General features: G+C 40.9%; 1 protein-coding gene across 1 annotated transcript in view; it reads left to right on the top strand.

Annotated features, from left to right (window-relative positions):
- The window catches only part of CSMD1 (CUB and Sushi multiple domains 1), a 1658099-nt gene that overhangs the window by 1544965 nt on the left and 89287 nt on the right, over window positions 1-23847 (top strand). Inside the window, exon 50 of the mRNA XM_052661250.1 lies at window positions 17678-17863. Coding sequence (XP_052517210.1) covers window positions 17678-17863 — 186 coding nt within the window. The remainder of the gene's footprint in view (window positions 1-17677; window positions 17864-23847) is intronic.

Below are 23847 nucleotides of genomic sequence, written 5' to 3'. Positions count from 1 at the left end.
TCTGTGGAGCTTGGTTTCGGTGTAGGTATGGAGACTTTTGAGTGAGCTGTTGTCTATTAATGTTCCCGAGAATCAGGAGTTCTTGATTGTTCTACAGTTCTGGAGTTAAACCTCCTGCCTCTGGCTTTTGCTCCTTCTCTTATGGTAGCCTCAAGATTTCTCCATCCATACAGCACAGAAGATAAACCCCTAGGTTAATGGTGAAACAACTCTCCACAGCCAGGAACACCCAAAGAGGTTCACAGAGTTATACAGAGAAGAGAAGAGGGAGGAGGGGGATAGAGGTGACCAGGAGGAGAAAAGGGAGCTTCAAAAGGGGAGAGAGCAATCAAACCAGTAATCAAATCCCTAAATGAAAATGGATATTGAAGATTAGATTCTTAAAGGTAAAAATTGATAACAAATAAGAAAAAGCAAAGATTAAAAACCTACAATAGAGGTGAGACTATCAAAAATACAATATAAAACCTGCAAAACAAAATTAATCACCAAAATTTAAAAAGTATATATGGAATTTGCTTTTTTAAAAAAAGGGGTTTTTTTTGAAAGGTTGGCTATAAAAGTTTGAAAAGTTGGCTATAAAAATGAAAGTTAAAATAGTCAAGAACTATTTTTTTTAATTAAGAAATTAAAGTAGTAAAAATATATATAGGAGTTTCTCTGGAGCTGCTGTCAGTGGTGTGGGGTCAATTCAGTGTCAGAGAGTCCCTCGCTCCTGCATCCACTTGTTCTCAAGGTCAGTGGTTGCCCCTCAAATGCATGGTCTCAGCATTAACTGCAGGGTTTTCATCTGTTACACCTGTCACTTTAGGGGCAGTTCCCTCTTCTTTATTTATTTGGCTTTCTCTGTTTGAAGTTCTCTTCAATGTCTTAATTTCTACCCTGACACCAGGGGGTTACAGTGGCCACTTATTTAGGCTCCTGTTTTCAGTTGTGCTGTGGAGAGGGAGGGACACTGAAAATCAATACCACTAGCACGTGTGGGGAGTGCTCACAGCGGATGGACCACACTGGGTTTGACACAGCCCAAGGCAGCATGTACTTCCCAGGTCTATACTGCTCAGGCTCCAGGGTGCTCTGCAAGACCCAGATGGGCTGTGGATTTTGTGCCCTTCCCAGGCCCAAGCCGTTCAGGTGACTGGGTGCTTGGCGAGTGCACTGTCCCAGGTAGGCCGTGTATCTTATGAACCTCCCCGCTCCTGGCCGCTGGGTTTCCCAGGTGCACCGCACAGGCACAGTCTCAGGTGTGCCATGTGTCTCCTCTGGAGAGCTGATCTCAGGCTGTGACACTCCTGGCAGAAGTGAACTGCCCAGGATCCCAGGAAGATGTGTTTAGCAACTGGCAGCCCGCTCAGAGTTTGCTGGAAGATGTGGTCTCCAGGGCTGAGATTGCAGCAGCTCCTTGCCTTCCAGCTCTGGCTGTAGCAAACCTGCCTTTCTGCCTCCAGGGAGGGAAGGCCCTAAATGGCAGCCAGCTTGAGCTCTGTTTTTTGGTTTTTTTTTTTGGTTATCCTATTGTTTGGGTTGCTAAGTCATATTAGCTCCCTCAGATTTTCCTCAGGGCATTCAACCCAGTCCTTACCCTAAGGACCAACAATCTGATGATGCAGGCCATGACTCCCTGTCCAGCCCCTACTCACTGCTGGTGGACGCGAAGCGTCTAGGCCACTTCTCTGTTGGCAGTTGTGGTTAGGCACATAGTGGGTTTTTTTTCTTAATTATAATTTCCCTTTTATGTTGCCCTCTGAGATTCCAAAGCTCCCCATAGACACGCCTGTGAGAGGGTTTTCTATTATACAGAAACTTCTTCTTCACGACTCCCTCCCCAGGATGGGTCTCCATGCCTCAATCTTTTGTCTCTGCTTTCATCTTTTATATTTTACCCTACCTCCTTTTGAAGAGATTGGGCTGCCTTACTGGGTGCCTGGTATCATCCACCAATGTTCAGCAGTTGTCTTGTGGAAGTTGCTAAATGATCTTTTGATGAATTTGTGGGGGAGAAAGTGGTCTCCCTGTCCTGTTCCTCTGCCATCTTGGTACTGCCCGTGTGCTTTATAGATTTTAAATTTCTCTAAAAGGACTTTGAGTTTGCCTTTCTTTATACAAATGAGGGAATTGAGTATCAAAGATTGCTAAGGCATGTGCTTTGGGACACACAGATCATAGGTTACAAATTCAGGGCTGAAACCCAAAAACTGCTGATCCAAAGATTGATCATTTTTCATAAATTGTTAACAGTGAGACTTCCCCAGTATTTTGCTTTAAAAGCATTTGTCTCTGGAGAGAGCAGCTTGGGAGGAAGTGCAAGGATCGGCTTGTAACAAAAGCAAAGCTTCGAATGTGGGGGTACATTGTCTTGTTTATCAATGACAGTGTTTCTCTGTCTGGTCTGCTGGCTTCTTAGACTGCTTTGTATTTTGCTCTTTGTTTTCTTTTGTAATAAACTGCTATCGTTAATGGTTGCACTAACATGTGCTCCAGTAAGCTTGGCAGACCTTCTCTTGTACTTGCAGATCTGCCATAGTCTCATTTAAAGCTGGAACAAAATCCCCAGTCAGCACAGGGTGAGTGGGAAGAAAACTGCCCACAATGCATCTGTCTTTCCTCAAACATTTCCAGATCTAGCTTAACACGTCCCTTTCAAGGAAGAATTCAGATGAGAAGCTAGGAGCGCATAAGTCCTTCTGAACAGAGAGTAGGTTTCTGTGCTGCTGAAGCTTCAGGCTTGTGGGTACATAAACCTTAGGCCTGCAAGGGCACTCCTCAGCTGGCAGGGGACTTAAATGGCAGCCTTTTTGAAACCCCTGGGGGGAAAAGAAGGGTGACCTAAATCATTGCTCTCTGAGACCATGTGTGTGTTTGTGCACTGTGCTTAGTGGTGTCTAACTCTTTATAACCCCATGGACCGTAGCCCACCAGGCTACTCTATCTGTGGAATTATCCAGGGAAGAATACTGGAGTGGGTAGCCATTCCCTCCTTCAGGGTATCTTCCCCACCCAACAACTGAACCCAGGTCTCCTAACTAGGCAAACAAATTCTTTATTATCTGAGCCACCAGGGAGTTACTAGTAATTTTAAGACTGTGTCCAGGCTACACAGAAACTGCAGAAAGTGCATCCCCATGTCCAGTTTTGGGAAACAGGACTTCAGATAAACACTTGCCAAAGTGTTCTTTTTTTTTAATAGAAGACTTCCATTCAGTAATACTGCCAATCAAAGTGATACACATGCATGAAACCACCTACTATCCTGGACTTAAATAGTCACAGACAAGGGAGCGGTCGGGAAAAAATAAACCAAAAAACACGTGGTGATGCTTCAGTCTTATTTGATGGTCAGCTCAGTGTTTTTGGTTATGACTGGGATACCTGTGCTGCTACCTCCTGGGTGCCCTGTTTCAGACCTTATTACCTACCACCACATGTGCGTGCTCAGTCATGTCTGACTTTTTGCAACCCTGTGGACTATAGCCACCTGGGCTCCTCTGTCCATGGCATTCTCCAGGCAAGAACTCTGGAGTGGGTTGCCATATCCTCTTCCAGAGGATCTTCCCAACCCAGGAATCAAACCAAAGTCTCTCGTGTTTCCTGCACTGGCAGGAAGGCTCTTTACCACTAGCGCCACCTGGGAAGCACATTACCTACCATGAAGTGAAGTGACATGAAAGTTGCTCAGTTGTGTCTGACTCTTTGCGACCCCATGGACTATAGCCTGCCAGGCTCCTCTTTCCATGGGGATTTTCCAGGCAAGAATACTGGAGTGGGTTTCCATGCCTTCCTCCAGGGGATCTTCCCAACCCAGAGATCAAACCCAGGTCTCCCAGAATGCAAATAGATTCTTTACCATCTGAACCACCAGACAAGGACCATTACCTACCATACTTCTTATCTAAACCAGCCCAGAGGAAACCCTGCTTCTGGACACTCTTTCTCTTCCCTACTATGGGTGGCCCTTCCTCTTGGTTTGCCCTAGCCTTACAAGTGGGGTCCAGATAATGGGAGGGCAGACCATTTTGAGGTCATGGGGATGTGTACTAGGATATGTAGGATAGGATGTGTACTACTGCGGGCAGGAATCCCTCAGAAGAAGTGGAGTAGCCATCATGGTCAACAAAAGAGTCTGAAATACAGTACTTGGATGCAATCTCAAAAATGACAGAATGATCTCTGTTCGTCTCCAAGGCAAACCATTCAATATCACAGTTATCCAAGTCTATGCCCCAACCAGTAACACTGAAGAAGCTGAAGTTGAATGGTTCTATGAAGACCTACAAGACCTTTTTAGAAATAACACCCAAAAACGATATCCTTTTCATTATAGAGGACTGGAATGCAAAAGTAGGAAGTCAAGAAACACCTGGACTAACAGGCAAATTTGGCCTTGGAATGTGGAATGAAGCAGGGCAAAGACTAATAGAGTTTTGCCAAGAAAATGCACTGGTCATAGCAAACACCCTCTTCCAACAACACAAGAGAAGACTCTACACATGCACATCACCAGATGGTCAACACCGAAATCAGATTGATTACATTCTTTACAGCCAAAGATGGAGAAACTCTATACAGTTAAAAAAAAACAAGACCAGGAGCTGACTGTGGCTCAGATCATGAACTCCTTATTACCAAATTCAGACTCAAATTGAAGAAAGTAGGGGAAACCGCTAGACCATTCAGGTATGACCTAAATCAAATCCCTTATGATTATACAGTGGAAGTGAGAAATAGATTTAAGGGCCTAGATCTGATAGATAGAGTGCCTGATGAACTGTGGAATGAGGTTCATGACGTTGTACAGGAGACAGGGATCAAGACCATCCCCATGAAAAGAAATGCAAAAAAGCACAATGGCTGTCTGGGGAGGCCTTACAAATAGCTGTGAAAAGAAGAGAGACGAAAAGGGAAGGAGAAAAGGAAAGATATAAGCATCTGAATGCAGAGTTCCAGAGAATACCATGAGATAAAAAAGCCTTCTTCAGCGATCAATGCAAAGAAATAGAGGAAAAGAACAGAATGGGAAGACTACAGATCTCTTCCAGAAAATTAGAGATACCAAGGGGACATTTCATGCAAAGATGGGCTCGATAAAGGACAGAAATGGTATGGACCTAACAGAAGCAGAAGACATTAAGAAGAGGTGGCAAGAATACACAGAAGAACTGTACAAAAAAGATCTTCATGACCCAGATAATCACAATGGTGTGATCACTAAACTAGAGCCAGACATCCTGGAATGCGAAGTCAAGTGGGCCTTAGAAAGCATCACTATTAACAAAGCCAGTGGAGGTGATGGAATTCCAGTTAAGCTATTTCAAATCCTGAAAGATGATGCTGTGAAAGTGCTGCACTCAATATGCCAGCAAATTTGGAAAATGCAGCAGTGGTCACAGGACTGGAAAATGTCAGTTTTCATTCCAATCACAAAGAAAGGCAATGCCAAAGAATGCTCAAACTACCACACAATTGCACTCATCTCCCATGCTAGTAAAGTAATGCTGAAAATTCTCCAAGCCAGGCTTCAGCAATACATGAACCATGAACTTCCTGATGTTCAAGCTGGTTTTAGAAAAGGCAGAGGAACCAGAGATCAAATTGCCAACATCCGCTGGATCATGGAAAAAGCAAGAGAGTTCCAGAAAAACATCTATTTCTGCTTTATTGACTATGCCAAAGCCTTTGACTGTGTGGATCACAATAAACTGTGGAAGATTCTGAAAGAGATGGGAATACCAGACCACCTAACCTGCCTCTTGAGAAATCTGTATGTAGGTCAGCAAGCAACAGTTAGAACTGGACATGGAACAACAGACTGGTTCCAAATAGGGAAAGGAGTCCGTCAAGGCTGTATATTGTCACCCTGTTTATTTAACTTCTCTGCAGAGTACATCATGAGAAACGCCGGACTGGAAGAAACACAAGCTGGAATCAAGACTGCTGGGAGAAATATCAATAACCTCAGATATACAGATGACACCACCCTTATGGCAGAAAGTGAAGAGGAACTCAAAAGCCTCTTGATGAAAGTGAAAGGGGAGAGTGAAAAAGTTGGCCTAAAGCTCAACATTCAGAAAAGGAAGATCATGGCATCTAGTCCCATCACTTCATGGGAAATAGATGGGGAAACAGTGGAAACAGTGTCAGAGATTATTTTTGGGGGCTCCAAAATCACTGTAGATGGTGATTGCAGCCATGAAATTAAAAGACGCTTACTCCTTGGAAGAAAAGTTATGACCAACCTAGATAGTATATTCAAAAGCAGAGACATTACTTTGCTGACTAAGGTCCATCTAGTCAAGGCTATGGTTTTTCCTGTGGTCATATATGGATGTGAGAGTTGGACTGTGAAGAAGGCTGAGCTTCGAAGAATTGATGCTTTTGAACTGTGGTGTTGGAGAAGACTCTCAAGAGTCTTGGACTGCAGTCTTGGACTGCAAGGAGATCCAACCAGTCCATTCTGAAGGAGATCAGCCCTGGGATTTCTTTGGAGGGAATGATGCTAAAGCTGAAACTCCAATACTTTGGCCACCACATGGGAAGAGTTGACTCATTGGAAAAGACTCTGATGCTGGGAGGGATTGGGGGCAGGAGGAGAAGGGGATGACAGAGAATGAGATGGCTGGATGGCATCACTGACTTGGTGGACATGAGTCTCAGTGAACTCCAGGAGTTGGTGATGGACAGGGAGGCCTGGTGTGCTGCGATTCATGGGGTCGCAAAGAGTCGGACATGACTTAGCGACTGAACTGAACTGAAGTGAACTAGGATATTGGTGATGGGCAATGAGAAGGCCACCAGTATGAAGAAAATTTTTAAATAGACAGTGATTGCTTGTCAACCAAATGAGAGCAGCAGGAGGAAATGGGTGAATCAGAGGATCTCACTCGACTTTCCCCCTTACCAGGAGAGCAGTTTACTGAGGCCTGGAGTTTGTCTAGCAGCTCTGCGAGGGTCAGTGATGACCTTGGATGTGGGTAGAGCTCCTCTGGGCATTAATAGAATGGAGTGGGAATCAAGATATGAGAATCCCAAGTCTAAGGCAATAGTCCAAGTCCAGCAATCACTGAGCTTTTTAAGGGGAAACAAAGAAAAAAGAAGAGAAATAAAAATAAAAACAAAGAAAATGGTGAGGTGTTGAAGCTTGAGTAGCTCCAGAAAGGAGCCGGTGTAAGTTACAGAGCACAAGCGTTTGAAAGAAGTAGGAAACAGTCCAATAAGTGCTTGAAACTTGCAGAGACAACAAAAATTGCTCTTTGTACGCCTTTAAATATGAAAAGAAAATAAAGCCAAATGAATCTTGTGCTGTTAAAAGAGCCTGCACCACCAGAAACTGAAGTATCACTTCTATTTATTTGAAACCAAAATGTCAGCTCGCTCATGAGATATATAACAGAAGTAAATTGGCTTCCTTCTGATTTCCTCTTTGCTCTCTTTAACAAAGAGACTTAAAGGAGTTGTTCCTTGCAATTCATATCTTTATTTACAAATAAATAAGAATAAATTATGTGTGTGTTTAAAGACACATGCATGTAACAGTAATATACTGTCATTTACTGAGAGCCTACGTGGTGTCAATACAGCGTTAATGGTTTTGTGCACATTATTTCATACTGTCATCACAGTTACCTTTGGGGTGAGCATTATTAACCTGAGAGCAATGGGACAAGTTACTGGGTAACTCAGGTCAGGGAGCTGCTGAATGCCAGAGGCTGGAGCTGATTCAGACGTCTGACTTTAAAACCTCTGCTCTCAGACAGAAGATAAATTTTATGATATGAGTATGAGATTGTTGGTCTGAGTTGCCAGGCAGTATAATGCTATAGTAGTACAATAAAACAAAAAACAAATATAAAGCACAAGGAATTTTATTCCCTTCAGTTAGACCAAAAGTAAGAAAGTTCTCCAGATTTTGTGAGTTGCATACATTTAGCTAATCGATGTTTAAAAAGTGATCTAAGGAATATCTGTCATGTTATTATCATGCAAAATTTCCAGAATGAATAGATGGATGCATACTAGATTTTAGCAGAAAACTGCCTTCATCTCATAAGCATAAATTTATAAGGCTATGATTATTGTTCCATCTATTCTTCATTGAATCAGAAGTGTAAGAATTTCATTTTCAGTAGAATGCAAACCTGTGCTTTAAGCTCTGCCAAATAGCCTGATGTTAGGACACCCTGGGGTCTAAAACCTACAGCACAAGGCCAAAAAAAAGATTCCCATTTGTTTATCAGACAACATGAAGTGGGTCTTGTTAAGTCCTGGAAATCAGGGTTCACTTGTGCCATAAGCTTCCAGATTTAACAGAAGTAGTTACAAAGCTTTACTGCTTTGCCCTCTTGGGTCTGAATCCTTTCAAGTTAGGGCTTCAAACATGCTTGTGGAATGTCTTCTTCCCCATTTAACCTGCCAGAGAAATGCCATTCCAATCAGTATCCTCCCCAAATGAGAACTGTAGGGAAGTGAGCCACTGGGCACACTTCAGCAAGTGGCAGAGAAATTAAGGTTTGTGAGAATGAACAAATGATTGCTGGAGTGAAATCTCAGAGAAAATGGCAAGAAAATAAGATATTAGCAATACTCTGAGAGCAGGATCATAAAGGGCATTTACTGCGTTTAGTAAATTAAGCTGAATATTGTGCAAAATACTTAGCAGCCTTCCCACTGATACATTGCCTCGACAAAGGAATGGCTTCAGAAAACCAAGGTTATAATTTCATTATTTTCAATACTTTGTTCAAAATGATGTCCATATGTCTATGTTTTTTTTTTGTTTTCCACCTGCAAATTTTTATTATGCCTCGTATATATATACACACACATATATATACACATATGCACTCATAGACACACATATGCACTCATATACAGGGCTTCTCAGGGGGCACTAGTGGTAAAGAACCTGCCTGCCAGTGCAGGAGATGTAAGAGCTGTGAGTTCAGTCCCTGAGTTGGGAAGATGCCGTGGAGGAGGAAATGGCAACCCACTTCAGTATTTTTGAATCTCATGGACAGAAGAGCCTGGTGGGCTACAGTCCACAGTGTCACAGAGAAGACATGACTGAAGTGACCTAGCACAAACACACACATATATATATACATGTACACTCACACACACAGAAATACACACACTCATATACATGTATACACACATACATACATATATATATATATACACATATATGCACTCATACACACACATATGTACACATATATACTAATACACACTATGAGGGCTACTCCATTTCTTCTAAGGGATTCTTGTCCACAGTAGTGTATATAATGGTCATCTGAGTTAGATTTGCCCATTCCAGTCCATTTTAGTTCATTGATTCCTAAAATGTCGATGTTCACTCTTGCCACCTCCTCTTTGACCACTTCCAATTTACCTTGAGTCATGGACCTAACATTTCAGGTTCCTGTGCAGGAACCTGTTCTTAACAGCATTGTTCTTTACAGCACTGTACTTTACTTCCGTCACCAATCACATCCACAACTGGGTGTTGTTTTTGTTTGGCTCTGTGTCTTCATTCTTTCTGGAGTTATTTCTCCACTCTTCTCCAGTAGCATATTGGGCACCTACCAACCGAGGGAGTTAATCTTTTTGGGGAGTTAAATATCTTTTCGTCCTTTTCATACTGTTCATGGGGCTCTCAAGGCAAGAATACTGAAGTGGCTTGCCATTCCCTTCTCCAGTGGACCACATTTTGTTAGAACTCTCCACCTTGATCCATCTGTCTTGGGTGGCCCTACACGGCATGGCTCATAGTTTCATTGAGTTAGACAAGGCTATAATCCATGTGATTAGTTTAATTAGTTTTCTGTGATTGTAGTTTTCATTCTGTCTCCCCTCTGAGGGATAAGGATAAGAAGCTTATGGAAGCTTCCCGATGGGAGAGACTGACTGTGGGGGAAACTGGGTCTTATTCCAAAATGCAGTTCTTGGGTGCAATCTCAAAACAGACAGAATGATCTCTGTTCATTTCCAGGGCAAACCATTCAACATCACAATAATCTGAGTCCATGCCCCAATCAGTAATGCTGAAGAAGCTGAAGTTGAACGGTTCTATGAAGACCTAAAAGACCTTCTAGAAACACCGAAAAAAAGATGTTCTTTTCATTACAGGGGAATGGAATGCAAAATAGGAAGTCAAGAGATACCTAAAGTAACAGACAAATTTGGCCTTGAAGTACAAAATGAAGAAGGGCAAAAACTAACAGAGTTTTGCTAAGAGAATGCACTGGTCATAGCAAACACCCTCTTCCAACAACTCAAGAAATAACTTTACACATGGACATCGCCAGAGGGTCAATACCAAAATCAGATTGATTGTATTCTTTCCAGCCAAAGATAGAGAAGCTCTATACAGTTAGCAAAAACAAGAAAGTGAGCCAACTGTGGCTCAGATCATGAACTCCTAATTACAAAATTCAGACTTAAATTGAAGAAAGTAGGGAAAACCACTAGACCATTCAGGTATGAACTTACAATTATACAGTGGAAGTAAGAGATAGATTCAAGGGATTAGATCTGATAAAGTGCCTGAAGAACTGTGGATGGAGGTTCGAGACATTGTACAGAAGGCAGTGATCTAGACCATCCCCAAGGAAAAGAAATGCAAAAAGGCAAAATGGTTGTCTGAAGAGGGCTTACAAAGAGCTGGGAAAAGGAGAGAAACAAAAGGCAAAGGTAAAAAGGAAGATATACCCACTTGACTGCAGAGTTCCAGAGAATAGCAAGGAGAGATAAGAAAGGCTTCCTCAGCGATCAGTGCTGGAGAAGGAAATGGCAACCCACTCCAGTGTTCTTGCCTGGAGAATCCCAGGGACGGGGGAGCCTGGTGGGCTGCCACCTATGGGGTCGCACAGAGTCGGACACGACTGAAGTGACTTAGCTTAGCTTAGCTTAGCTTAGCGATCAATGCAAATAAATTGAGGAAAACAACAGAATGGGAAAGACTAGAGATCTGTTCAAGAAAACTGAAGATATTTCTCCATCTATTAGTGTCCTCTTTGATTTCTTTCATCAGTGTTTTATAGTTTTCTATATATAGGTCTTTAGTTCCTTCAGGTAGATATATTCCTAAGTATTTTATTCTTTTCGTTGCAATGGTGAGTGGAATTATTTCCTTAATTTCTCTTTCTATTTTCCCATTATTAGAGTATAGAAATGCAAGGGATTTCTGTGTGTTGATTTTATATCCTGCAACTTTACTATATTCATTGATTAACTCTAGTAATTTTCTGGTGGAGTCTTTAGGTTTTCTATGTAGAGGATCATGTCATCTGCAAACAGTGAGAGTTTTACTTCTTCTTTTCCAATCTGGATTCCTTTTATTTCTTTTTCTGCTCTGATTGCTGTGGCCAAAACTTCCAGAACTATGTTGAATAGTAGTGGTGAAAGTGGGCACCCTTTTCTGGTTCCTGATTTTAGGGGAAATGCTTTCAGTTTTCACCATTGAGGATAATGTTTGCTGTGGGTTTGTCATATATAGCTTTTATTATGTTGAGGTATGTTCCTTCTATTCCTGCTTTTTGGAGAGTTTTTATCACAAATGGATGTTGAATTTTGTCAAAGGCTTTCTCTGCATCTATTGAGATAATCATATGGCTTTTATTTTTCAGTTTGTTAATGTGGTGTATTGCATTGATTGATTTGTGGATATTGAAGAATCCTTGCATCCCTGGGATAAAGCCCACTTGGTCATGGTGTATGATCTTTTTAATGTATTGTTGGGTTCTGATTGCTAGAATTTTGTTAAGGATTTTTGCATGTGTGTTCATCAGTGATATTGGCCTGTAGTTTTCTTTTCTTGTTGCATCTTTGTCAGGTTTTGGTATTAGGGTGATGGTGGCCTCATAGAAAGAGTTTGGAAGTTTACCTTCCTCTGCAATTTTCTGGAAGAGTTTGAGTAGGATAGGTGTTAGCTCGTCTCGAAATTTTTGGTAGAATTCAGCTGTGAAGCCGTCTGGACCTGGGCTTTTGTTTGCTGGAAGATTTCTGATTACAGTTTCAATTTCCGTGCTTGTGATGGGTCTGTTAAGATTTTCTATTTCTTCCTGGTTCAGTTTGGGAAAGTTGTACTTTTCTAAGAATTTGTCCATTTCTTCCACGTTGTCCATTTTATTGGCATATAATTGCTGATAGTAGTCTCTTATGATCCTTTGTATTTCTGTGTTGTCTGTTGTGATCTCTCCATTTTCATTTCTAATTTTATTGATTTGATTTTTCTCCCCTTGTTTCTTGATGAGTCTGGCTAATGGTTTGTCAATTTTATTTATCCTTTCAAAGAACCAGCTTTTGGCTTCGTTGATTTTTGCTATGGTTTCTTTTGTTTCTTTTGCATTTATTCCTGCCCTAATTTTTAAGATTTCTTTCCTTCTACTAACCCTGGGGTTCTTCATTTGTTCCTTTTCTAGTTGCTTTAGGTATAGAGTTAGGGTATTTATTTGACTTTTTTCTTATTTCTTGAGGTATGCCTGTATTGCTATGAACTTTCCCCTTAGCACTGCTTTTATAGTGTCCCACAGGTTTTGGGTTGTTGTGCTTTCATTTTCATTCATTTGTATGCATATTTTGGTTTATTTTTTTATTTCTTCTGTGATTTGTTGGTTAATCAGCAGCGTGTTGTTCAGCCTCCATATGTTGCAATTTTTAATAGTTTTTCTCCTGTAATTGAGATCTAATCTTGCTGCATTGTGGTCAGAAAAGATGCTTGGAATTATTTCAATTGTTTTGAATTTACCAAGGCTAGACTTATGGCCCAGGATGTCATCTATCCTGGAGAAGGTTCCATGTGCGCTTGAGAAAAAGGTTAAATTCATTGTTTTGTGGTGAAATGTCCTATAGATATCAATTAGGTCTAACTGGTCTATTTATCATTTAAAGTTTGTGTTTCCTTGTTAATTTTCTGTTTAGTTGATCTATCCATAGGTGTGAGTGGGGTATTAAAGTCTCCTACTATTATTGTGTTATTGTTAATTTCCCCTTTCATACTTGTTAGCATTTGTCTTTCATATTGTGGTGCTCCTATGTTGGGTGCATATATATTTATAATTGTTATGTCTTCTTCTTGGATTGACCTTTGATCACTAGAACACTTTCTAACACCATACACAAAAATAAACTCAAAATGGATTAAAGATCTCAACGTAAGACCAGAAACTATAAAACTCCTAGAGGAGAACATAGGCAAAACACTCTCCGACATAAATCACAGCAGGATACTCTATGACTCACCCCCCAGAATATTGGAAATAAAAACAAAAGTAAACAGACTGGACCTAATTAAAATTAAAAGCTTCTGCACAACAAAGGAAAATATAAGCAAGGTGAAAAGATAGCCTTCAGAATGGGAGAAAATAATAGCAAATGAAGCAACTGACAAACAACTAATCTCAAAAATATACAAGCAACTCCTGCAGCTCAATTCCAGAAAAATAAATGACCCAATCAAAAAATGGGCCAAAGAACTAAACAGACATTTCTCCAAAGAAGACATACAGATGGCTAACAGACACATGAAAAGATTCTCAACATCACTCATTATCAGAGAAATGCAAATCAAAACCACAATGAGGTACCATTTCATGCCAGTTAGAAAGGCTGCAATCCAAAAGTCTACAAGCAATAAATGCTGGAGACGGTGTGGAGAAAAGGGAACCCTCTTACACTGTTGGTGGGGATGCAAACTAGTACAGCCACTATGGCGAACAGTGTGGAGATTCCTTAAAAAACTGGAAACAGAACTGCCTTATGACCCAGCAATCCCACTGAATGGCACTGAAACATGTAAAATATCATATAAGAAATGAATTGCCAGTCCAGGTTTGATACAGGATGATTGGGGCTGGAGCACTGGGACAACCCAGAGGGATGGTACGGGGAGGAAGGTGGGAGGGGGGTTTAGGATAGGGAACACGTGTACGCCCGTGGCAGATTCATGTTGATGTGTGGCAGAACCAATACAACGTTGTAAAGTAAAATAAATAAATAAATTTAAAAAAATAATAAGAAAATCAAAATAATCAAATGTGAAAAAAAATGAAAACTAAAGATACCAAGGGAACATTTCATGCAAAGATGGGCACAATAAAGGACAGAAATTGTATGGACTTAAGAGAAGCAGAAAATATTAATAAGAGGTGGCAAGAATATGCAGAACTATACAAAAAAGATCTTCAACCAGATAATCACGATGGTGTAATCACTCACCCAGAGCCAGACATCCTGGAATGTGAAGTCAAGTGGGCCTTGTCACTACAAACAAAGCTAGTGGAGGTGATGGAATTCCAGTTGAGTTAGCTCAAATCCTAAAAGATAGTGCTGTGAAAGTGCTGCATTGAATATGCAAGCAAATTTAAAACACTCACCAGTGGCCACAGGACTGGAAAATGTCAGATTTCATTCTAATCCTAAAGAAAAGTAATACCAAAGAATGTTCAAACTACCACACTATTCCACTCATCTCACACACTAGCAAAGTAATGCACAAAATTCTCCAAGTCAGACTTCTACAGTACATGAACTGTGAACTTTAGGATGTTCAAGCTGGATTTAGAAAAGGCAGAGAAACCAGAGATCAAATTGGCAACATCTGTAGGATCATAGAAAAAGCAAGAGTTCCAGAAAAACACCTACTTCTGCTTTATTTGACTATGCTAAATCCTTTGACTGTGTGGACCACAACAAACTGGAAGATCCTTCAAGATATGGGAATATCAGACCATGTGACCTGTCTCCTGAGAAATCTGTATGCAGGTCAAGAAGCAACACTTAGAACTGGACATGGAGCAACAGACCGGTTCCAAATCAGGAAAAATCATGCAAACCATGCAAAACACCATGCTGGATGAAGCACAAGCTGGAATCAAGATTTCTGGGAGGAATATCAATAACCTCAGATATACAGATGACACCACCCTTGTGGCAGAAGTGTAGAGAAACTAAAGAGTCTCTTGATGAAAGTGAAAGAGGAGAGTGAAAAAGTTGGTTTAAAATTCAACATTAAGAAAACTAAGATCATGGCATCTGGGCCCATCATTTTGTGGCAAATAGATGGGGATACAGTGGAAACAGTGACAGACTTTATTTGGGGGTGCTCCAAAATCACTGCAGATGGTGACTGCAGCCACGCAATTAAAAGGCGCTTGCTCCTTGGAAGAAAACCTACGATCAACCTAGACAGCCTATTGAAAAGCAGAGTCATTACTTTGCCAACAAAGGTCCATCTAGCCAAAGGCATGGTTTTTCCCATAGTCCTGTATGGTTGTGAGAGTTGGACTATAAAGAAAGCTGAGCACCAAAGAGTTGATATATTTGAACTGTGGTGTTGGAAAAGACTCTTGAGAGTCCCTTGGACTGCAAGGAGATCCAACCAGTCCATCCTAAAGGAGATCAGTACTGAATATTCACTGGGAGGACTGATGCTGAAGCTGAGACTCCCAATACTTTGGCCATCTGATGCGAAGAACTGAATCATTGGAAATGACCCTGATGCTATGAAATATTAAAGGCAGGAGAAGGGGATGAAAGGGGATGAAGTGGTTGGATGGCATCACTGACTCAATGGACATGAGTTTGAGCAAGCTCTGGGAATTGGTGATGGACAGAGAAGCCTGGGGTGCTGTGGTCCATGGGATTGCAAAGAGTCGGACATGACTGAGCGACTGAACTGAACTGAACTCATACACACACACACACACACACACACACACACACACACACATGTACGTATACCCTCATGAACATATATACATATACACTCACATATATGTATATATATATACACACACACACACATATGTACATATACACTCATACACATACACATATATATATATTTTTCAGATTGTTGAAATAGCTGATCATAAATTTAAGCATAAGAGAAACTTTAGAGTTTTAATTTTTCTAGAACTTTGATTCTTATCAGCACTACTTTTTATTTAACTCTTCTGATAACTCCCTATTCCATTTACTGAAGATTTTGATACAGAAAAGAAAAACAAAGACAGCAACCAAAAAACTCAGACTTAGCCACAGGTGACCTGGGTGCCTATAGAGCAGAAGGAGATCTCACTTGGGAATCAGGTCTGTTCTCCAGCCCCAGGTTTTAAACAAAGTCACTGTGCTAATCCAGGTGAATAATTCTTTCTGACCCTCTTCCTTACCCATAAAATTATATGTTTATATACACTTTTTCAACCAGTCCTTCCTGCTTTATCTTGCTAGGTGTGCATTCTCATTGGAAGCTATGTGGGAAATATTTTAAATGATCTAAATTTAAAATCCATGATGCTTCAAAACCATAACATCTTCGATGTTGATTGAATAAGAGAAGATCCTTAAATTAGTGATTGCAAAGATTTCCTTTGACAAGTGCTCCCGAGCTGTGTGTGTATTTGGGGGGATTCCTGTCTTATCACCTTCCATTAGTATGGGTTCCCTGTGCTCACTCACTCAGTTGTGTTCGACTCTTTGGACCCATTAAGTGTAGCCCATCAGGCTCCTCTGTCCATGTGATTTTCCAGGTAAGACTGCTGGAGTGGGTTGCCATTTCCTCCTCCATGGGATCTTCCCAACCAAGGGATCAAACCGACATCTCTTGCCTCTCTTGCATTGGCAGGCAGATTCTTTATCACTAGCAATACCTGGGAAAACCCTGGGTTCCTCACTGTAACTTACTTAACTTCAGAGTTGTTCTTGTTTGTTTCATCTCACGGTAAATAAGTCTGGGTCAGAGCTAGTAAATTTAAGAAGGAAGTGTTTATAATAACTTCTCTGTTCATCTTACTAGTTGTTAAAAATTCCTTCTTCTTTGGTACCACTTTCTTGCCCAATCTTTCAGGCTAGGGTGGTGGGAGGGGAGTTCAGAATGGGGGGCACACATGTATACCTATGGTTGATACATGTTGATATATAGAAAAAATCATCACAATATTGTGAAGTAATTATCCTCCAATTGAAATAAATTAACTATTTTTTTTAAACTGGCTTGTATGTCCATCCCCATAGGACTGAGCCTTCTGTTCTGAGTATCTCCCTTAATTCCTTAGTTCTGCAGCCCCTGCTTTTTGACTGATAGTTGCTAAACTCATACTTTTATAACAATGGATGCACTGATGCTCTTAGCTAAGGTAATATTTGTCTTCAAACAAAATTTCCTGTGCTTTAAGGAAAATGAATCTTTGGCGAGTAGGGTGAGGGGACTTAAGCTGTGGGAGGTTAAGACCTGAGGTGAGCTATTCCTAACTCTAATTCCAGTGAAATCTCAAACCCAAAGAGTCAGTATGGTGATAAATTTGTGATGGTAAAGATATTAATCGATGCTGTCTTTCCCATATTAAATAAAATATAGCACATTACACTGTTCTCTTCACCATGACTGTCTGATAATGTCCATGTGATGAAGCTGAGAGCCATCAGACATACCTTCTGGAATAATAAATTTTAAAGACACTGTATTTTGACCCGTTTTTCATTGTCTCTCATTAACTCTTAAGACCCATACAACTTTGTAAATGTGCCTGTTTATGCCACACATGAGAAATGCTAATATTTAACAGTTTTTATATACATTTAAGATGAGACATAAAAAAAGAAAAGAACAAAATTTCATCACATCTTGTCAGAATAACCCTGAACTTGTTGGGTTTTTTTTTTTTTTCTATTTTCTCTCCAGCTGTGTCCTGTGGAATCCCAGAGTCCCCAGGAAATGGTTCATTTACGGGGAATGAGTTCACACTGGACAGTAAAGTGACCTATGATTGTAATGAGGGCTTCAAGCTGGATGCTAGTCAGCAAGCTACAGCTGTGTGTCAGGAGGATGGATTGTGGAGCAACAGGGGGAAGCCCCCCACATGCAAACGTAAGTGTCCGATGCTCTGCCTGGCTTCACAGATTTAAGGAGGAACAGATACATGGGTGAGAACTCTGGCCTCCACAGTGCAAGATCCTTTCCCTCAGCGTATGAGCATCTGTCTCTGCCTTGTGGTTATATCAGTCTGTTCCGTATCAGCCGCTCTAACCATCAACATAAGCTCTGCAGTCGAGAAGGTGGGTCATATGATATCACATTGGGCCCATCAGCACCTAGACCATGAAATGTACACAGAGGATCCTGGGCTTGCTGCTGTGTTCAGTGTGGAGAGATTCAGTCAGGAAATTATTGAGACAACAAGCACTCTACACAAAATATTAAAACATAATTCAACACAGGTTTGCTCTGCATCTGCTATCTCACTGAGTTCCCTGAGGGTCAAGTGGTGCCTGGGTCTATTTGTACGTCACCTGCTCTGTGTAACACACTGATACTCAATAAATGCATCACTGATTTGTGAAATAGGGTGAGTTTTCTGGAAAGCTATTAAGAGTATATGATGATATTCTTAAAAGGATCAAAAGTTTGGATTCATTGTTAAACTGTAGTCTTAAAAAACAATAATCAACTCCATAACACAAAGCCAAAGAGAACAAAAGTTCACACACACACACACACACCTGTGCATGCCCCCACACACAGTGTGTACCAAGCTGTTCACTGAAGCTGTGTTAAACTAGCTTCAAATTGGGAATAATCTAACTACCTAGTTTCTAAAAATTGAAAGCCATGTAGTATTTTTGCTCTTAAGATATTAAATCAAAGTCTTCAATTATAAAATTAATTTATTGACTTTTTTACGTAGAGTATTTTGGTCTTGTTAAAATTATTTGAACTTTCTAGGTGTGGACATATAAATGTTTACAAAAATAATCAACTTCCTTCCACATGTTTCATTTTCCTTGCTGTCATTTTAACCTATGTTTTTCTTTTTTTGCAAATAATCGTTGCATTTTCAGAGAGTTAGGAAGGCACCACTAAGACAATCCTCATCCCTCAATGCCTGGCCACCACTGACCTTTTTACTATCTCCATAGTCTTGCCATTTCCAGAACATCGTAGAGTTTGGAATCACTCAGTAGCCTTTGCAGACTGGCTTCTTTCACTCAGTAATATGCCTTTAAGATTCCTCCATGTTTTTTCATGACTCAATGGCTCATTTCTTTTTAGTGAAATAAAAGTCCACTGTCTGGATGGACCACAGTGTATTTATCCATTCAACTACCGAAGGGTGTCTTGGTTGCTTACAAGTGTTGGCAGTTATGAAAACAGCTGCTATATACATCTGTGTGCAAGGCTTTGTGTGGACATAAATTTTCAACTCCTTTGAATAAATGTAAGGGAGCATGATTTCTGGATCATATGATAAGAGTATGTTCAGTTTTGTAAGAAACCACCAAATGTCCTCCAAGGTGACTGTACCGTTTTGCATTTCCACTGGCGATGAAGGAGACTTCCTGTTGCTCCACACCCTCACCAGCACCTGATGCTGTCAGTGCTCTGGGTTTTGATAGTTCCAGTAGGTGTGTGCTGGTACCTCCTTGTTCTTATTTGCATCTCCCTGATGACATATGATGTGGAGCATCTTTTTACACGTTTATTTGCCATCTGTCTGCCTTCTTTGGTGAAGTTTCAAATTAGGTCTTTTGCACATTTTTAATCAGAACATTCATTTTGTTGTTGTTGTTGTGTTTTAAGAGGTCTTTGTATATTTTGGGTAAGAGTCTTTTATCAGATGTGTCTTTTGCGAATTTCTTCTCCTGGTCTATGACCGGTCTTCTCATTCTCTTGACAGTGTCTTTTGCAGAGTTTTTCATTTTAATCAAGTTTAGCTGATCAGTTCTTTCTTTCATGGAGCATGCCTTTTATCTTGTGCCTGAAAAAATCGTCCCCAAAATCAAGGTCACGTAGATTTTCTCCTGTGTTATCTTCTAGGAGTTGTGTGCTTTACATTTGGGGGTTTGATCCATTTCAAATGAGTTTTTCTAGAGGATGCCAGCATTTATTTTTACATGTAGATCTCCAGTTGTTCCAGCACCATTTGTTGAAAAACTATCTTTTTTTTCCCATTTGTACTGGCTTTTGATCAATTGTCAAAAATCAGCTCTGTGTATGTGAGGGTCTCAGGCTCTCTCTTCTGTTATGTTGATCTCTGTGTCTATGTCATGCTGTCTCCCCATTTCTGTTTTTACTAGGAAACTGACTTAATAGAAAAAAATTCAGTTTCCTACAAAATCCATCCTATTTGGCACTGTAAATATCTCTAGGTACATATTTTGATTTTAGTGAAAATGTCCAGGTAGACGTGGATACCTCTGTTCTCTTTAAAGCTATAGGGAAATCATTTTGCTTGAAGATAATGCAGTGCATTGGGGTCACAGACACACAGTCTCTGTGGTATTTATTTTAACCATGGAAGCTTTATCCTTAGCTTAACTGAAAGGTGTCTCTCATGGGTGCCTGTTCTTTCTCAGGATAGAGAAGTGAAGATGCACAGTCAGTCTGTCACTATAATGCCAGTTTGGTTCTTCCTGAATATATGTAGGCCAGAATGCCTTTCAGTATAAACACAGACTTTTTCTTTTTTTTAATATCTGTATGAGTCATGTTTATGTTAAGGCTCTTCATTGGGTAAAACAATGCACAACTACACCTTCATCTCAAGAATTCTAATGCAAGAGGTTTATTGTTGTTTATAATCACACGATTGTGTCTGACTCTTTGCAACCCAATGGGCTGCAAAACACGAGGCTTCCCTGTCCTTCACCATCTTCCAGAGTTTGCTCAAACTCAGGTCCATCTAGTAGGTGATGCCATCCAACCATCTCATTCCTCTGTCATCCCCTTCTCCTGCCTTCAATCTTTCCCAGCATAAGGGTCTTTTCCAGTACGTCAGTTCTTAACCTCAGGTGGCCAAAGTATTGGAGTTTCAGCTTCAGCATTAATCCTTCCAGTGAATATTCAGAACTGATTTCCTGTAGGATTGACTAGTTTGATCTTTTTGCAGTCCAGAGGACTCTCAAGAGTCTTCTCCAGCACTACAGTTCAAAGCATCATTTCTTTGGTGCTCAGCCTCCTTTATGGTTCGGCTCTCACATCTGTACACGACTAATGGAAAAACCATTGCCATATATGGACCTTTGTCAGCAAAGTGATGTCTCTAGTTTTTAATACACTATCTAGGTTTGTCAAAGTTTTTCTTCCAAGGAGCAAGCATCTTTTAATTTCATGGCTGCAGTCACCATCTGCAGTGGTTTTGGAGCCCAAGAAAATAAAGTCAGTCACTGTTTTCATTTTTTCACCATCTATTTGACATGAAGTGATGGGACCGGATGCTATGATCTTTGTTTTCTGAATGTTGAGATTTTAGCCATTTTTTTTACTCTGCTCTTCCTGCCAATAAATAGATAAGCATCTAGATATTCAACATGAGTGTTAACTATGTGAGAATTATGAGAGAAAGAAGCACAACATAGCTTTTTGAGTCTTGGGTTGAGGATGGAGAAAGACAGAAGAGGCTCAGAGAGAGGGAAACAGACAACATTTCCTGAATTCCATGGGGAAAGTGGGTGAGGTCTCCCTCTGGGCACGGGGAGCCTGAGAGTCACTCTTAACAGGAGACCTGGAGGTGCCCTAGCTCACCTCTGCTCTGCCAGGACCTCGGCCTGTCTCCCTTCACGGGGTTTTGGACAGAAGGAATGATGTAAGCTCTACAGGAGAAACGATAGACAGACAGACGTAGAGGAGGTAACGTGAGTGCCTGGTCAATCTTTATGGAGGAGACAGTGCTCCCGTGGGGACTGAGCTAGGTCTGCTGAGATGACTGATGATCTACACCCGTGTTTTGAGTGGTAACTCCACATACTTGTCTATGTTGCATCATATAGTGATACTAACAGTCCTCTGGAGAAGGTAGTGTTTTCTCCTCTTGCTAAATTCATACAAAGTAAATTACTGAATTATCCAAAGTTCACAATTTGCAACCACATACATTTGATAGGTCACATCATGAAAATGTCTGGGGAAGCATTTTGTTGTGGTCACAGTATCCTGTTGGGGTCCCCTGCTGCCACCAGTAAAGCTGTGTGGTGACTGTTTGGTTTGGCACCAAAGCTCTGGGCATTCCGGAAGCATAGGGGTCGTGACCTCCCCAGGCCTGCCTGGGGACCCAGTGCATTGTGCTGTGGCCTGAGCGCAGGCCCTTCATCTCATGAGCCCGTAAAGAGACAGTTTAAATATCAAATAGATCTCATGATAAGCAGGGGTGAGTGTAAGGAGAGGAGATATGAGAGTTCCCACAGTTGTGAAATATGCCCAGAGATCAGGCGTCCTAGGATGTTCCTGGCTACCCACAGCCAAGAAGAGAGCTCAGAACCACAGTCTGGATCCCCAGTTCACTCCTCCGAGCCATCCTCCTCCCATCCCACATTTGCTGCCTCATGTCCCCTTACCTCCTCCCATTCCACCCAGTACACTCGTCCGCCCGCTCAGGCCCCACGTACACCAAGTCACCACCGGCAGTCTCCTTCCACACAGCCACCAGCTCCTCATTTAAGCACATACAAATCACAACATGACACTTCAGTGCTTAAATCCTCCCGGGAGTTCTCCTGGCAATTAGGATGAAATTCATTGACTTGATTATTTTGCACTCACTTCTGCAAAAGGCAAATATTATGGAGAGGCTACCTAGGAACCCGAACAAGCTTGACCAAGCAGAGACATAGGTTCAATCCCTGGGTCAGGAAGACCCCCTGGAGAAGGAAATGGCAACCCACTCCAGTTTTCTTGCCTGGAGAATCCCATGGACAGAGGAGCCTGATGGGCTACAGTCCATGGGTCACAAAGAGCTGGACATGACTTAGTGACTAAACTATCACCACCACCTGGGAACCTGCCCCAGTTCATGTTTGAGACCGATGCCTTTTTAGGCATTGAGGGGAACACTATATGGATGATAGCTCATGTAAGGCTAGTCTTAGACTCCGATATCCCATCAAGGCTAGATGCCCAAAGCTTTACACAAATTGGCCCTTTTAATTCTGAGGAAGGCAGTTATCCCATCATCTAGAAATGAACCAGGAAGAAGTGGTTATGTTGACCAAACCCACAGACAAAGTAGCCGAGTTGTGGTTCGGTTTCAGGAGACCCTATTCCTAAACTCCGTGTGGTTCTGCCTCTTGGAATTGATTTATCTCATGATTTTTAAGTCTCATAAGTTATAAAAACCAAGAGCATAAACAGAAGGAAAAGGTGCTACTTTAATCTAACATATAATTCATTCTAAAAAGTATTAAATAGCTGATGGTAAGGAGGGAGTAAAGTTATGTTTGAGGATTGTAGCGTAACCAAGTGATTTCAAAGACAATGTGTATTTATGCCTCAAAAATCAGGAATGAGTGTATATTTATGCCTGTGAAAATCACGAATGAGTGGTCTTTGGCAGTTCAAAGGTACATGTTGCATCAATTAAGAGAGCTGCTTTGTGCTCACATAAAGCATTATGTTACGGCACACAGAGTGGTTTCATTTATGAATATATTTGATTTTTGTTTTAAATGCGCATCTAGATGTGCAACCGCTTTAAAGCTGTAATGAAAAAATTAAATAACAAAACGGTTTCTTACATACACATGAGGTCCCCAGCCTAAGAAAGTTATTTGTTTAGTTAAATGATTGTTAAATGGGAAAAAGCCAATTTGCATTTTAAAGCCTTTTTTGACACTGACTGGTACTTGTTCAGTAGGACAGGAAGATAAATATAATATTTACAGTTAAATGGGAAATCAGCCTTAAATTTTCTAAGTACAGTCTCAAACTTTCAAGTATTGTTCCCTTTGTTTATTAGACTTCGTTAAAATTCCTTGGCATTCAAAGGCTGGAAAATCTATTTAATTTTTTGAGGGGAAGGTTTATTTTTTCCACATTTTTTAAATTGAAGAAACTGAGCAGAGTAAGTATAAAACTTTTCC

The sequence above is a fragment of the Budorcas taxicolor genome, chromosome 24, assembly GCF_023091745.1.
Source record: "Budorcas taxicolor isolate Tak-1 chromosome 24, Takin1.1, whole genome shotgun sequence".
Classification (NCBI taxonomy): domain Eukaryota; kingdom Metazoa; phylum Chordata; class Mammalia; order Artiodactyla; family Bovidae; genus Budorcas; species Budorcas taxicolor.
Note: the sequence above shows the minus strand (reverse complement) of the source record. Positions and strands in the feature narration are given on the sequence as shown.